This window comes from Elaeis guineensis, chromosome 14, assembly GCF_000442705.2.
Source record: "Elaeis guineensis isolate ETL-2024a chromosome 14, EG11, whole genome shotgun sequence".
Lineage (NCBI taxonomy): Eukaryota > Viridiplantae > Streptophyta > Magnoliopsida > Arecales > Arecaceae > Elaeis > Elaeis guineensis.
Genome location: NC_026006.2, coordinates 32,522,230 through 32,540,753, shown reverse-complemented (window position 1 = coordinate 32,540,753; position 18,524 = coordinate 32,522,230). Strand labels below are relative to the sequence as shown.

General features: G+C 34.0%; 1 protein-coding gene across 4 annotated transcripts in view; it reads left to right on the top strand.

The window, feature by feature from the left end:
• The window catches only part of LOC105061349 (uncharacterized), a 31,393-nt gene extending 31,041 nt beyond the window's left edge, over positions 1 to 352 (top strand). For all 4 annotated transcript variants that reach the window (XM_073248844.1, XM_019846059.3, XM_010945367.4 and 1 more), the window contains exon 4: positions 34 to 352. In XM_073248844.1, coding sequence (XP_073104945.1) covers positions 34 to 113 — 80 coding nt within the window. In that variant the 3' untranslated portion in view covers positions 114 to 352. The remainder of the gene's footprint in view (positions 1 to 33) is intronic.
• Positions 353 to 18,524: the final 18,172 nt, after the last annotated feature.

Sequence of the window (18,524 nt, the reverse complement as noted above, 5' to 3'; positions counted from 1 at the left end):
TCCCTCGTTATCAGCATTTTAATCTTGTTGCAGGTTTTTATGAGACCAGGATTGCATACTACTCTTGGAGGGGAGCCCCTGGATATAGGTTTGCATCCATACCTGATAAATGAACTTCTCAGTTTTTTGTGGTATCCCTCGTTATCAGTGGCTATTTTTGCCATGGAGCCCGGATTATGAATGAGAACTCGTTTACTATGTTATGAATCTGTCATATGTACAGTAGATTATCTTCTGTAAATTTGACACTTTGCACCATTAAGCTTTGTTGTAATTGCAATAGACTCGGGCACTGTAATGGGACTGATGACACTTATAAAAAGAATGTACGTTACGAGGTTTCTTCTTGTTATGTTGATTATAGAAAGACATATGGCATAAGCACTTAAAACCTCCATTTTCCTTTTCATTCTATATTATTTTGGCTTCAGCGAAATTGAGAATTTGCTTGACCCAGAACCGGCCTATTGACATATGGTCTGAATATATTCAAAGGATTGATGGGTCTAGTATTTTTGGCTACCTTTATTCTCACCTACCTTTATACAAGAAATAATACAACTCTCTTTTCCTTTGATGACAATGAGAATTTTGGCAAAAAAGATGTGATGTTATTCCCACCTAGCTTTATATGAGCAATACCAAAGTCTGTCTTCATTTCATGACAAAATGTGCATTTTGACTAAAAGATATACAACCTTATTCCTGACTAATTTTTTATGAGAATACCATGACTGATAAATTTTGTTGGAGCAATCTTACTATTTTGTTTGAAATAAACTTATTTGCTTTTAAATTTTTGGTAGACCAGATTGTTTATATGCAAGTATAAAAAGGGCCTAAATAAACAACTTGGAGAATTCTATAATGTAAGCGGTGCAATAACGACAATGGATTTGAAGGGTTGCTGATGGAGGATTAAGAACATATGCAGCACTGTTTGCAAAATAGCAAGGCTCCAACTGTTTCCACTGGTCGTCAGCATCAATATTTGCAGCCCATTCTGCAGACTGGTTTCCATTGGGGTAATTGTCATCAAGGTCTTGGTCTTGGTCTTGGTCTTGTTGGTTTTTCTTTTTAATTTATATTTTTGAATTTTTATTTTTTTAATAAGTCAACTTATTCAAAGTAGGAACTGTGCAAGTACAAATACAAAAAAGGCCTGCAATACATGAACCGAAAAGTAGGCTGATGAACCAAGTGACAACAGAGTACATGATGGAAGATAATAAGGGTGTTAAGAAACAGCTTGTACAGGAAACTTTGCAGAACAAAAAGTGTGGAATCATGGTCAACAAAAATCCCTGTGTAGGACTATTATCAGTAAAAGTAACTATCCAAAAAGAAGTATAAGACTGTAACACAGCAGGCACGTCTCCATTGGTCTGAGAAATCCCATGCTGCATTGAATGGTTGCCGAATTCCTGTGATAAGCAGAGAGAATATTGTAGATGGTGCAGAACAGAGTGATGGTAATCCGGCTGCTGGAGAAACAGTATTATGTAACATAGGGATGACACACAGAAGAAAATGAAGCTCCAACCCTTTGAGAGACTGAAACATTGCAATAGAATAAATTGATACAGTAGCCATAAGAAATGCATTCCAAAGTAGAGATGATAGTGAACTGAAAGGGAGACATAATATGTACTCTTGAAACAGAATAGTATGATGCTCCAGTGAATCATAGTGACTATATCCATTCCCAAACATAAAGCAATCTCCCATAGGCGACATGTGCTCACATGGGTGAGACAACCAAGACTTGGTAGAATAATATGGGCTGCAAACTGGAGCAATATAACAGATACAGGTGTAGAAAAGGGAAAACAATAACAATAAAACCTGTGATGATGACAGTGAGAATGCCTGAATATGTAACCACAGTAGACTATATCCAAATTATAGCATCTAGCAAGAAGGCCATGTTGATCTTTCGAGTTCCAGAGCACAATGAACGTGAGCAAACATTGGTGCTGAGACAAGAGAGGAAATAATGGTGCAACATATTGCGGCCATAGAAACAGCAATATACTGGACTGCACAAGTTCAGTGTACCGATGATATATCACCAGCAAAATCGGCCAACATGCATAGTGGTAAGGAAGAATAGGCAAGAAATCTCAACAGAAATAGCACATGATTACAGATGAAAAGAACAGAAAACATAATGAACAGTGAAATAGGAGTGCTTCAGTCTCTATGAAAAGCAACACTATATGCATCTGCATAAAATATTTGAATTCCATAAGTACCCATATCAGTTGCATGGGCCCATAGAAAATCTCCGTTCAAAGCCCTTCTAGCCATAAAATCATCAGCCAACTGATTAGCTTTCCGGCATATATGAGAAACCAAATACCCAAGCCTTGGTCTTGTTGGTTGTAGGCCAGTTTGGACAAAATCGTAGGGAGGTTGGACATGAGAGATTTTAAGGCCTCCAGTCAAGTTGTGCTTACAAAATGGTGGTGGCACTGGCATTCAGATTTTCAGGGAACCTATAGGAAATTGATATTATCGAAATACTGTGAAGGACGAAAGAAACCACAAAAAAAAATCTCTTGATGGGATCACAATTCCGGAGGGGAGTGCTGAAATAGGAAAGCTTTGTTGCTGAGATCAGGTTTCAGTTGGGTAATTGCAAGATGATTAGGTTTTGGAGTGGGTGTTTGGATGGTCTGTTGAGAATAGTGCTTCCTCACATTGCTGAAATTGCGATCCACCAGAATTATTCAGTGACCGAATATTTACAGATTAGAAGATGACAGTTGCTGTGGATAATCGGAATCAGGGAAGACGGGTTTTCGAGGAGGCAAGGAAACCAAATATATTCTTAATCGATGTCAAGTCGAAATTTTTGGAGACATTTTATTGGAAATGGGTTTCTAAGGCTGCCTACTCAAATAGAAGTGCCTATGGGGAGTCACTGTTCCATCCAAGGCAATCATTTTCTCTATGAAAGCTAAAGAAACTACCGATCACCTTCCACTATATTGCCGCTTTGCCAAAGAAATTTGAAGATAGGCTTCTCTTAGAGGTGAAAGTGGTACGAATATTATCCATTCGAATCTATTTTTATATCTGAATCAATCCGAATATGGACAAAATTTTGAGAAACCAACTAATATTCATATTCATATTTATAGCCGTAAAAAAAAAATAGATATGGACATAGATAGATAATTATTTGATCCGTATCGGAATATCCGAATCTACATGTAATCTTATATGATTTTATATAGCATTTATTATTTTTTTTAAAAAATATACAATCATATAAATATATAATTAACTTGATTTATCATCTATTTAATAATATCTTTAATTCTGTGGTCATAAGTTTAATTATCTAAGTTATATCGATAATTATATCCATACTTTCAGTATCCAAATTGTATCTGTATCTGTTCAAAATAAATTAGATATGAATTTTTGCATCCAAATAATATCTGTATTTGTATTTGTTGGACAAAACAAATATGGATATGGATGTGCTGGTATTTGATCTGATTTTAAGCCTAGTTTCTCTTGTGAATTCTTAGTGATTACTTCCCACAACAAAACCCAAAACCAATCCAAACCTCAATCTTGAATCAATTGAGGACATGTTTGGTTAGCAGAAGTTGGACTCTAGAATGGGAATGATAATAAGTGACTCCTATTCTAGCTCTTTGGTTGGAGAAGAGTCCTATTCCCATTTAAACTCTAGAGAGAATGGGAATGGCCCCAATTCTTTAAAATTCAATCCCTATTCTCTTCTAGTATTCAAATTCTATTCCGAATTTGATTCCAGCTATAAACTAAACATGTTAGGAGATATGACCATTTTGATCTTCATTCTAATTCTGATTCCAGTTGTGAACCAAATGCACTCTGAATAGAACTTGTACTCAAGCCTAGAATCCAATCCGAGTAGAACGTAATTGATCCAGAACTATATAAACCACAAAAAGTCTAGAAAGGGTTTCTAGTGGTCTGCACTTGCACCTATTGACCTACCATGAGCCCAAGATAGGAACTCAGTGTAAAACATTTATAAGCACCATATAAATTCAGAATACCGAATTATTCTAAGATTTAAGATGTGTACCTATGTTAGCCATAAATTCTCGATAATAGATTAATCATAGATGCTCAGATGAACATCAAAAACTAAATATTTCTCTCCAACTTCCTCTCAAAAGATGGCCATTTGATGGGGCAAGCCAAAGAACTTATCTCACGATACGGGAAGTAGAGAGAGGATCTAGTCATTTAAAATTAATCTTAATAGACCCATCCATCATGGGCTTAAGTTTGATTAAGGCTTACATTGTGCCGCTCCAACCACACCAGCTCGATATAAGGCCCGTATAACCCAAAACACAAGGATCACTAACAATATTGGACTTATATATATATTTATTAACCCAAATCATATAATTAGTCTATTTTTAATAAAATAAAATAAATAATTAATGATAGCCCATAATTAAAAAAATTTTTACATTCTCCCACTTGGGTAACATTAATTGTGATTTTAAAATTTTAAAAATATTTTATTTTAAAAATGACCCTCAGGCTGAACAACAGAAAATACAGTATGTGGCTATAATTTTTTTTAAAAAAATATATGATCCATGGACAGCACCTTGAAATTGACTCGGTCCAATAGTATCAATCATGCTGAATAATGAGAGTCATTGCATCCTTTATTTGACACAAGACCTATTCATAGCTACAAATATCACTAACACTATCGACATGAGTTTTGGTGTGGTAGTGTAGCAAAAAAATAGCATCCAAAAGTGATCTAAACACTTGCTATTTTTATTATCGGTCCTCCAATTTCTCTTCAATATGCTTAGATATAAAATAAGTAAGAGAATTTTAATGGCTTCAATAATAAACCATTCTGTCTCATATACTCAATATAATGTTAATAACGATATAGCACAACAAATCTAAGAATTGACACCTGATCTCAGGTTTCATATAACAGATACATAAACAAGAGATATCTTCAAGCATATTAAAACAAATATGTACACATAACCAATAGAATTAATACAAGTCTACCATCAATTTATCATGTCAATAATGTATATAAATATTCATCATAGGTATATGAGATGGAAAAAGTCCATAACAATAAAATATCAATAAAACAAAAGTACAAAGTCACTCCCACTAACCAAGTACATCAAAAGAACTCAATATGTCCATATTTTTTAACAAGCCTTGTAAAGCATATGGGCCTCATACCCTTGGTCAAAGGATCAACTAACATAGCTTTGTATCTATATGCTCAGTAGTTATGTCTCCTTTCTTCATAAGATCTCTTACTATCAGGTACTTTAGCTCTAAATGTTTAGATCGACTGGAAGATTTATTGTTCTTTATGAGGAACACAGCAACTCTTTTATCACAATAGATTGTCAGTGGTCTGGTGGTAGAATAGATAACCTGAAGCCCTGCAATAAGGTTCCTCAGCCAAATAGCTTGAGTAACAGCCCCATAGCAGGCGATGAACTCAACTTACATAATGGAAGAAGCAGTCAGGGTCTGTTTTACACTCCAGGATACCGTACCTCCAGCTAATATAAAAACATATCTTGAAATTGATTTCAAATCATCAATGCACCCAGCAAGATCTGAATCTAAATACCCCACCAACTCTAGGTTATTAGCTCTTCTTTATACAAATATGTAGTCCTTGATTTTTTATTAGTACCTCATCATTTTCTTTACAGCAATCCAATTCTGAAAGTCTGGGTTTGATAGATACCTACCAAGAACTCTCACTATAAAAGCAATATCAAGTCTAGAATAAATCTAAGTATATATCAGATCCCTACAACATTACCATAAGGCACATTCTTCATTTGATATTTCTCAGGCTCATTATTAGGGTATTAATCGTTACTAAACTTATCATCCTTGACAACAGGGATATCACAAGACTTACAATTTTGCATATTAGATATTTCAAGAATCTTGTTGATGTATGCCCTTTGTGACCAACTCAATAGATTCCTTTGAATTTTAATACCTAGGACAAAGGATGCCTCTTCAAGATCTTTCATATCAAAAGTCCTAGATAGTATTTGTTTAATTTCACTAAGCAAACCAAATCACTACTGGCAAGTAAGATATCATCAACATATAAAATAAAAAAAATAAACTTGCTCTTACTGATTTTGAGATATATACGCTGATCAATCTTATTTTTATCAAAGCCAAAAAAAGTTACCACCTAATCAAATTTCAAGTACCATTATTGAGAAGCTTGTTTCAAGCCATAGATGGGCTTCTTCAATCTGCAGACTAAAGGCTCTCTCCCATTTTGTTGAAAACCCTCAAGCTACTTTATATATACTTTCTCACTGAAATGACCATTCAAGAAAGCAGTTTTAATATCCATTTGATGAAGCTCCAAGTCATAATGAGCAACTAAAGCCATAATGATTTTGAAGAAATCCTTTAAGGATACTGAAGAGAAAGTTTTAATGTAGTCTATTCCTTCTCTCTAAATAAAACCTTTAGCAATAGACTTAGCCTTGAAACGCTCAATTCTTTTCTTAGAATCTTTCTTAGTGTTATACACTCACTTGCACCTAATAGGTTTATAATTTTGAGGAGGCTCAACAAGCTCCCACACTTCATTGTCAGCCATAGACTGTATCTCCTCCTTCATAGTACCTATCCACAAATCGGACTAGAGGCAGCTCATAGCATCATGATATGTTACTGGATCAACTACATGCCCAATATCACAATCACTTTCCCCATGGTAGACAAAGAAATCATTAGGAATGGCAGACCTCTTTTGTCTGGCAAATCTCCTCAATTGCACCTCCTTAATAGGCTTAATTGGTTGAAGATTCTCAACAAGAGCAAGAGAATCAGGGGTCTGAACATCTACTCTATCAATAGATGTAGGAACTACATTCTCATGTGATAGACAATCTCAATCTGATTGCTATCAATATTAACAATTTAGAAAGATTCAACATCAGTTACATCAAGTTTTAGAAATTTGATAATCAGGAACTCTACAATTATGTTACCTCTCCTAGAACTATAGAATCTATAACCTTTAGCATGTTCTGGATATCTAATAAAATAACAATGACTGATTCTGGGGTCAATCTTTTTCTCTGTAGGATTATGTATTCTTACTTTTGCAGGATAACCCCAAACCCAAAAATGGTTTAAGCTAGATTTTCTATCAGTCCAAAGTTCAAAAGGTGTTTTAGGCATATATTTACTAAAAATTCTATTAAGGATATATAAAGTAGTTTTAAGAGACTAATCTCACAGATATTTTGGCAAGTTAGACCTACTCATCATGCTCCTCATCATATCCTTAAGGGTGCGATTATGCCTCTCAGACATACCATTCTGCTCAGGGCTACCATGCATGGTATATTATGCAACAATCCTATAATCCTATGAATACTTGACAAATAAATCCATATACTGTCCTGGCACATCATGTTTATCATAATACTCACCCCCACTATCAGATCTCATGATCTTGATGACTCTTTCCAATTATTTTTTAATTTTTATTTTGAAGATTTTAATTTTTTCAAGAGCATCTGATTTTTCTTTAATTAAATAAAGATAACTATATCAAAAAAATCATCAATAAACATGATGAAGTATTTATTACCATAAATTGTAGAGAAATAAGGTCCATTAATGTCCGTGTGAATAATTTTTTATAGGTCTGAACTACGAGTTGCCCCTTTCTTTTTAGTCTTAGTCAATTTATCTCATATACAATCAATGCAAGTTTTCATGTTTCCAAAATCTAAGGTAGGTAGGATGTCATCCTTAATCAATTTATCAATTCTTTTTTTAGATATGTGCCTTAAGCACTTGTGGCACAACATAGAAGATTTATCTTTAATCCTAGAATGCTTTACAACTACATTCTTAATATTTAAAGAAGCATAGGGATAAGCTAAATATAATCTATATAATCCATCATCCAAAATATCATAACTAACAATTTGAGAGTTAAATATCAAATTAACTTTTCTATCAAGAAAATCAAAATCAAATCCAAGTCTATCTAAAAAGAAAATAGAAATCAAATTTCTTCTAAAAGAAGGTACATAAAAGATGTTCTTCAAAAAAATTTCAAAATCAGACTCTAAAGATAACTTGACAACTCCTACATATTTTACTTCAACTTCAAGATCATTTCTTACTTTCAGCTTGACCTCTCTTAGACTTGATTTTCGCTTGCTTATAAACTCCTAAAAAGAAATGGTAACATGAGTTGTAGCATCACTATCAATCCACCAAGAATCAATAGGGACATTGAGTATGCTTGACTCATAACAAACAAGAGCTAGGGGCTTACCTTTCTATTTTTCTTTCTTTTCTATCCAAAACTTAAACTTTGGGTACTTATTCCTCATATTGCCTTTCTTCTTATAGTGAAAACACCTGACATTTTTTCCAATGGCAGTTTTGGGGCCTCTTATAAAATGATTCTGATCGGGGTTGTTACCATGCCTTTTACATTCTGAGACTGTTTAGGAGCAATAGGTTTACACTTTTTTTGACTCACAGAACCTTTGCTAGAATGGGGTTTGGATTGGAAGGAAAGAAGGGCACTCTTACTCTTTTCTTTCTTAAGCTTTTCTTCTTCAGCAACACATTTGGTGATCAAATCATTAACACTCCAGATTTTATTCAAAGTATTATAGGTAATTTTAATTTAGAAAAATTCAATAAGGAATTTAAAGCATGGGGCACAAGAAAAGAATTAGATAGATCAAGTTTGAAACCCTTAAGTTTGGTTTGAAGATGAACTATTTTCAGAATATATTTTCTGATATCTCCAATATTGTCATATCTTATGGTCGTCAGTTCTTTCATTAGGCATATAGATTCAGCATTATCAGACGTAAGATATCTCTATCCTATAGTATCAAACAGCACTTTAGTATTATTGATTTCTGGCAGGCCACTCAGAAGATGCTCATAAACAAACCGTTTAATAGCAATCAAGCTAAGCTTATTAGACTTTTTCCATTTGGCAAAGTGATCCTTTTGTTTAGGTGCACTCTGATCATTGAGATCATCAGGTTTATTCTCTCACAATGTTAGGTCAATGTCAGTAATCTCAAGAGTAAATTCTATGTCTTGCTTCTACCTCTTATAATTTGATCCCATCAAGACTTCAACGATAATATTGTTATTATTAACATCGAATGAGATTGTACAATCAAACAGTAGGAATGCAAAATATTAGTCAATTGGGTATATACATAAACAACATAGTCTTTTAACAACATAAGCTATAAATAAGAGTCCAAACATAATATCACATATTCCTCTCTCAACAGAATATGCAATATGCATAAGTGCTCTTCACATGAAGCTACAAGCAACAAAAAATATCCTAGCATTCAGAAGCCTGTCCCCTTTAGGCAGATAAGATCCTGAAAGCTAGAACACCCTTGCAACACAATGCTCCATGTAATTTTCAACTAAAATACACATCAACCCCCTTTGGATAGGTGATTGTATGCTATAACTAGAAAATATTCCTTTCATGATGAAAAATCTCGGAGACTGACATAAATAAACCACTTTAGTGATAAATATGCATGCTAATCAATAAAATTATCCATACAAAGAATTAAATGTCCAAACAAATACAAATGGATATACTTTAACCACATGTATGCTCACAAATGATCAAGTCTGGAATAGGATGCTTAACAACATGCACCCCACTAATCATATTACAGCATAATATTATCCTCTAAAGCCATAGTAATAGATTTGTATAGCTCAAATAAATAATTTAAGTTTTAACCTATTTAACCTCCTAAAGAAAAACTGAGAGTATACAAAATATATATATAACTAAGGAGAGTACATGCTACCAGAGGGTCTATCATATGTCTAAATAATTTTTCAATCTATTATGTCTTAGAAAATATTTCAAAAAATGACATATTATGTCACATAAATATAAAAATAACAAAAAATTTTTATTCTTAATAGTGTGGCGAGGCCACGATAAAATTTTCTATAAAAATTTGACAGAAACTTGTAATTAAAATTCAATTAAACATCATGGGAATACTCATACACATCCCTTGAACAATGCATCTCTATCTCATGCATCCCCTCATGGTTAAAATAAGAGAACTAAGCGATTTGCATTCTAACCCTAGCCAAGGAACCCAAAACTTTCATAGTATTTTTCTCTCACTATACTTAACTATTTGAAGAGATTTAGGTGTCTGGGGATTCATGGGAACATGAAGAACAAAAGCCCTAACTAATTTCATGTAATCACAAGGGTAAAACACATATTCAAGCAATAATGATGCGTTCATGACCACGTATGAAATTTAGGTTTTAAGCATAAAATCATACAAAGTGGGTCCTGAATTCATCTATAATGTTACTATGATACCGCATGTAAGACATTCATAAGCGCCATATAGATTCAGAATACCAAATTATTCTAAAATTTAGGATGCGTACCTATGTTAGCTATAGATTTTCAATAATAGATTAATCATACATGCTCAAACAAACACAAAAAATTAAGTCCTCTCCAACTTTTTTTCAACAAGCAGCTATTCGATGGGGCAAGTCAGAGAACTTATCTTATGATATAGAAAGTGGAGAGAGGATCTAGCCATTTTAAACTAATCCTTACAGGCTCTTTCATCATGGACTTAAGTTGGCTTAAGGCCTACACTATGTTGCCCCAACCACACTAGCTCGACATAAGGTGCGCATAGCCCAAACACAAGGATCATTAACAACATTGGGCTTACATGTATATCTATTAATCTGAATCATATAATTAGTCTATTTTTAATAAAATAAAATTAATAATTAATGGCAGCCCGTAATTAAAAAAATTCTTATACTTAGACTAACCTAACCATCCTCCACCAATCAATATCCTCCCACCCTACTATTCTAGCCTTCATGTGCACCAAGATAAATCTATCCCTCGCAAATGAGTACACCTTACTACTTTTAAACCCCCCCCCATTTAGCCTATCCCTATCCTCTTTTAGGGCCATTTGCCTGAAAGAAGGACAAGTGGCAACCTCTCCTTACACCTCAAAATTACCATCATTCCTTTCTTACTTGATCTGTCCTTCCCTCTCCTCTTGCCAAGTATCCAGTATACACCCTCACTTTTATGTTCCAACTTTGCACCAAAATACAATAAAGACAAGCAAGAGTTTTTTACCCTCACTGCCCTCCACCATGGCCATGCCTCACTATGCTCTCCGCCATTCCCTTTTGCTTCCACGATGCCATGCCCCCTGCCCCACCACCTGCAACCTACCCAAACACCAACTTGATAGCAGGTGGTAGCAACCTACTTTTCATTTGTATGAAATATCTCATCACTAATATGTTCCACCATACCACCTCACTAGAAAGAATACATGCCTTCTTAAAAAAACCACCATCCATAGCCGCCTTTATTGCTCATACCACCTTCCAACCCCTACTTAACCATGCCAATACTTCTAGTCTACCTCACATCTAGGACAAGATAGACTAGGTTATAATTATTGGATGTAGAAAATGGTACCTATTAAGGAATGACAAACAATGCAACTTCCCCAGCATTCCCTCCAGTTGGTGGTGATGCCCAACATCGCAAATAGAAGCTTCTAAAAAGGGATGGAGATGCATATGGCAAGATCAAAACCAAACCAAGAGAAGCTAAAAGGAAATTTAGGAGACCTCCACCTTGAATTAGAAGCCAAGCAAACATCCCACCCACTCCCTTATCTGAACCTCCTACCATGAAAATCCTATTGAAACAATCCCCACCACACCATTCGAACCAAAGAAGAAAAACTCCACACACACCTATTGACAACTACCCCTACCATTGCCTTTAGGCTAAACCTTTTAAGAAGGGGGTCTGCTTTCGCTGTGGGAGCTTCGACCATCTCAAGGTAAATTGTAAAAATCCCATTAGGTGCTTCTGTTGTATCCATCTCAGGTACTCTACCAAAATACGTAGAGCACTCAAAATGAAGCCTCCAAAACTACATCTTGTCACTATCTCCATTCTAAAATGCAAGAAGTAGGAGCCTTCCACCCTCAAACTCAACCCGCCCGACAACTAAAAAAGTCTTTCTACCCTTCATCAGTGAATTGGCAAGAATCTGTGATTACTTAGATAGAGTAGCGTAGGTCCAATCCTTTGGCTTAACCATTAATGTAGATGATGTGTTCACCATGCTTGCCTATAAGGCCAAGAGAGTAGGTTCGTGAATGACCAAACAACACTCGCTAGGAGAGTTTTTTGTTTCCTACTACAACCGTCATATGGTGCAAACACTTATGGCCAAAGGCTATATTCACAACAGTGGCTTCTTCTTAATCATCAACTATTGGATTTCCTATAAGAGTGTAGTGAAACACAACCAAAGTACAAGATTTATGCTATCCTGGTTAACCTCCTGTTGCATTGTTGGATAGTAGATGCTATTGCATCCATCATATCTAGATTCAGAGTTTCTCATTGAGCAATTAAATTGAGTCTCAGGTTGGAAAGATTTAACGAAATTTGATGTGATGTTTTTCTGTGAAGAGTTTGAGCACATCCTAAAAATCATTGAGGTAACAATTGGATCATATATTTAGAATATTTCTGTTGACCTCCTAAGTGATTTTGATGATGACCAATATTGGAGCACATAATTACTAATATATATATTTTTTAAATATTGTAAAGATTGGAAGAAAGAGAGATCTTTGAATAAAATGAGATAGAAATCAAGTGAATTCATTATAGAGCCACAGTGACATCAAATTGGAGCTAAAGTCAAGTGAAAAAAGCTTTGGAAAGGGTTCGAGTCGACTCGAGAGAGTTTGGAGTCGACTCTGGCACAGTTTGGACACCGACATGCAGCCTTTGCATGGAGTCGAGTAGACTCAGAATCATCCGAGTGGATTCCATCTCAAACGATAGAAAGTATATTTCTATCCACTGAGACTAAGTCGACTCTCAGATTTTTGAGTTGACTCAAAGATGGTAGTTGAATCAACTCCGATGGATCCGAGCCACCTTCATCTCAGAAGTTCAAAAATTCTAGAGAGCTGATTTTGGACACTTGAGAGCAAGCAGACTTGAGGTGCAGTCAAAGCAACTCGAGAAGATAGTCGAGTCGACTCGAAAATAATCAAGCCAACTCGAGATGCGACTGACAGCCTTTAACAGCTAGTTCTGCAATTGTACTAATTTATTTTCAATGATTATATCTCACCTCCAACGGTCAGAAATGGCTAGTTTTGGACTCCAACAACTTCAAACTTGGTGAAAAGGTTTCAGATTTAAAAAGAGAAGAAAAAGATTACTGTTCCATTAAGAGAGAAGAAGAAAATTTTTTTTGAACTTCCTGTATTCAAAAGAGTTCACCTAGTTCCAACCAAAAATCTCTTGATTCTCTAAGAGCATTGGAGAGCTTTTGAAGAACATTAACTCCAACCATTCAAGAGGACATCTACTGAGCTACATCGATAATAAATTTGCTTAACCAAGGAGCTTCTTTTGTTGTAATATTTTTGTTCTTATTTATTTGCTGTAATTAGTTTCAGTAGGGACTGAAACTAAGAGAAAGGTTTAATCCACCCCTGTGATTAGATTATGAAGTCTTAGCCAAGGCATGTAAAGGTTGTGGTTGGTAAACCTAAGAAAAAAATCAATTGAATTTGTAGATAGTGAGCCCGGTTAAAACTATCCAACTATAATCTTAAGAGATTATAGTGAAATTTCTAAGAGTCTTGCTTGGAGAGTAGATGTAGGTGCTGGGTGTACACCAAACCACTATAAATTTTTTTTTATCTTTGTATGTGTGCTTGCCTTCTTCATATTTGCATTCATACATAGCATTCGCTGCACCGTCAATAGTAAACTAGTTAATTCAGCACATAGTTGTTTTAAGTTTTAAGAACCTAATTCACCCCCCTCCCTCGTGGGTTGTTTGGCTGGACAATAATTGGTATCAAAGCAAGTACTCCAATATTACTTGTTGACCTAACCATCAAGAGCTAAAGATCATGACAACCCAACTTGGAGGTTCACTTACGGAGGGACAATCCACAAATAGGCTATCACTTTTCAATGGGTCGAATTGCACCTATTGAAAAGCTCGCATGCATATTTTTATACAGACCTTAGATTACGATGTATAGGGTGTCATTACAAATGGACTGTACACTCCGACAATCATTATAGATGGCATTCTTTGACCCAAATCCAAAAAAGATTGGGATGAAATGGACAAGAAACTTATCCAACTTAATGCCAAGGCAATAAATGTCCTTTATTATGCCCTTGATGCAAATAAGTTTAATTGAATTTTCACTTACAATTTTGCAAAAATAATTTGGGATAGACTTGAGGTCACGCATGAAGGAACCAATCAAGTGAAAGAATCTAAGATCAATATGCTTGTCCATCAATATGAGCTGTTTAAAACAGATTTAGCTGAATCTATTACTAGCATGTTTACTAGATTTACTAACATTATCAATGGAATTAAAAGCCTAAGAAAAGTCTATACTAATAGTGAATTAGTGAGAAAGATTCTTAGATTGCTGCCAAGGATGTGAGAAGCAAAGGTAACAGCTATTCAAGAGGCGAAAGATTTGAATAAGCTGCCACTTAAGGAGCTTATTGGATCACTGATGACACACGAGCTAGCGATGGGGTAGTACTTGGAAGATAAGAGCCAAAAGAAGAAAATCATTACTTTGAAATCCACTACAGCTGAGGAAGATAAAGGGCAGTCCACCGAAGTTGAAGATGATAAAGATATGGCCCTGGTGATCAGAAAATTCAAGAAGTTCATGAGAAGGAGAAGACAAGATTTTAGGAAGAAAATCTGTCCAAAGGTGAGTCAAACAAAAAAAAAAAAATGAGCTACCCTTGTGCTATGAGTGCAAGAGACCTGGTCACTTCAAGGCTGACTGTCCAACCTTAAAGAAGACCTTCAAAAGAAGTAAGAAGAAGGTAATGGTCGCAACATGAAGTGACGGTGATGAGTTGAGCTTGGATGAGGAGATCCAAAATGAAGCCAATTTGTATTTCATAGAATTTACATTTGATGAACTTCTAGATGAATTCTATGATTTAATAAAAGATTTTAGGAAGATAAGCATGAAAAATAGAAATCTGAAAATAAAGAATGAGGCACTAATTAAGAAAAAGAAAGAAACTCTCATAAACTATAACAAATTGAAGGAGAAAAATGAGACTCTAAAAAAGAAAGTAGACAAACTAAAATCATTAGTTGACAAATTTACTTGTAGCTTAGATAAATTGTAAATGATACTAAACAATCAAAGAGGAGTTTATAATAGTGCTGGTTTAGGATATAAACCAAGTAATAAGCAAAAATTTTTTAAGAATTTCTTCACTGCATTATTATCTACGAGCAGTACCTCACATATCACTTGCTTTAGTTATGGTAGAGTAGAACGCAAGACTTTTATATGTAATACAAGAAAACTAAATGGAAAAATAGTTAAAAAAATTTAGGTTCCAAAAAGAACCATGACTACTAACCATAAAGGATCCAAAAAAATTTTGGCACCTAATAACGTTACTTGATTTTCTTGTAGGAATGCCTTACAGCCAATGGATCAAAAAGAAAATGATATTTGGATAGCGACTGTTTAAGACATATGCTGGGTGATAAGGAGCAATTCTTCACCCTTGAAAAGTAAGAAGGGGGAGTAGTCACCTTTGGCGACAACGGCAAAGACAAGATTATTGATATTGATAAAATTTAGATTACCTCCACCACCTTCATTGATAATGTTCTTTTAGTTGATAACTTAAGGCATAACTTACTTAGTATAAGTTAATTGTATGATAAAGGTTCTTAAGTAATATTTAAGTTATCTTCATCCATAGTCACTAGTCCCTTTGATGATAGTATCAAATTCATTGGACATAGGCGTGGCAATATTTACTTGATTGATTTGGATGAGATAGCCATGAAAAGTGGCCAATGCCTTGTTGCTAATGATGCTAAAATCAAAAAAATCAGTTGGCTATGACATCAAAAATTAGGACATGCAAGCATGCATACTTTATCGAAATTAGCTACAAATGACTTAGTTAAAAGATTACCTAAGTTAAATTTTGGATATGATCATATTTGTGATGCTTGTTATCTAAGAAAACAAACTAAGAGAAGTTTCAAATCTAAAAATATAGTTTCAACTTCTAGGCTACTTGAATTAATTCACATGGACTTATTTAGACTAATTAGAATCACAAGCCTAGGTGGTAAGAAATATGGACTTGTAATTGTAGATGACTTTTCAAGATTTATATGGATTTTATTTTAGTACATAAACATGAAATTTTTTTTATTTTTCAAAATTTTATAGAAAAATTTTAAATAAAAAGAATACTACAATAGTTTGTATTCATAGTGATCATGGAAAAGAATTTGAAAACTAACATTTTGAAAACTTTTACAATAAAAATGACATTGAATATAATTTTTCTATACCAAGGATCCCACAACAAAATAGTATAGTTGAAAGAAAAAATAAAATCCTAGTAGATATAACTTGTACCATATTGTGTGAAGAAAATTTATCCAAATACTTTTAGGCTGAAGCCATCAATATAGCATGTTACATCCTAAATAGAGTTTCAATTTGACTTATTTTAAAGAAAACCTTCTATGAGCTTTGAAAAGAAAAAAGATTCAATATTAACTACTTTCAAATTTTTGATTGTAAATACTTTATTCATAATAATGAAAAAGATAATCTAGATAAATTTGATGTTAAGTTGGATGAGAATATCTTTTTTGGATACTCTACATCCAGCAAAGCATGCAGGATCTTAAAAAATGCATCTTGGTTATTGAAGAATTCATTTATGTTATTTTTGATGAAGCTAACAATCCTTCCTTGAGAAAGGAAGACTTGCTTGATGATGATATAGGTATCCTAGAGAATAGATTGAAGGAGCTCAATTTGAAAGAAAAATCAATCCAAAGAAAAGACGAAGTAACAAAGGTTATTGAACAAGAAAAGAGTGTTGAACAAGAGGTAACTAGAAAGTATAGTGATCTATCCAAAGAGTGAAGGTAGATACATAACCATCCAAAAGATCTTATTATTGGTGATCCTTCACAAGGGGTAAGAACTAGAGCTTCATTCAGAGATACTTTTGATTATCTTGCTTTTGTCTCATAAATTGAACCTATAAGTATAGAAGAAGCTGAAAACGACTCTAACTAGATGATTGTATTGCAAAAGAAACTTAATCAATTTGAAAGAAATAATATTTGGACCCTAGTTAGTAGATCTATTGACCACCTCATAATTAGAACAAAATAAATTTTTAGAAATAAATTAGATGAACATGGTAATGTAATTAGAAACAAAGGTAAGCTAGTAGCTAAGGGATATAATTAAGAAGAAGAGATTGATTTTGATAGAACAGATACTTCTGCAGTAAGATTAGAAGCCATTAGACTATTACTTGCTTTTGCTTGCTACATGAACTTTAAATTATTTTAAATGGATATAAAGAGTACCTTCTTGAATGGTTATATCTCTAAAGAAGTATTTGTAGAACAACCTGTAGGATTTGAAAATCACTCTTTTAAACATATGTTTAAATTGAATAAGGCATTGTATGGATTAAAATAAGCATCTAGAGATTTGTATCAAAGATTAAGTAGATTTTTATTGGATAACAAATTTAATAGAGGTACTACAGACACAACATTATTTTTGAAAAAAAAAATAATGACCTTCTTATAGTTCAAGTATATATAGATGACATCATTATTAGAGCTATTAATGAAGATCTTTGTCAAGAATTTGCTGAGTTAATACAGGAAGAATTTAAGATGAGTATGATGGGGGAGCTAACCTTCTTCTTTAAGCTTCAAATCAAACAAACAAAGGAAGGCATCTTTATCAACCAAACCAAGTACGTAAGAGAAATGCTTAAAAAGTTTAGTATAGAGAATACAAAGGAGATTGGCACACCAATGAGCCCCACATGCAGACTTGATAAAGATGAAAATGATAAAAGTGTAAATGAAAAGCTCTACAGGGGTATGATTGGTTCTTTACTCTATTTAACTATAAGTAGACCTCATATTTTATTTAGTATTTGCATGTGCACAAGATTCCAATCTAATCCTAAAGAATCACACATGTTAGCTGTTAAGAGAAGATTTAGATATCTTGTTGACACTTAAAGCTTAGGTTTATGGTACTATAAACAATCTACACTTAATCTAAAAGGAGACTCAGATGCTGATTATGGAGGATGTAGAATAGATAGAAAGAGCACTAGTGGTACATACCAATTTTTAGGATTAAACTTGATCTCTTGATATAGTAAGAAGCAAAACTCTGTAGCTTTATCAAAGATTGAGGCCAAATACATTGCTACGAAGAGTTACTGTGCTCAAATACTATGGATTAAGCAGCAATTCGAAGATTTTGAAATCAAACAAAATAAAATACCTATA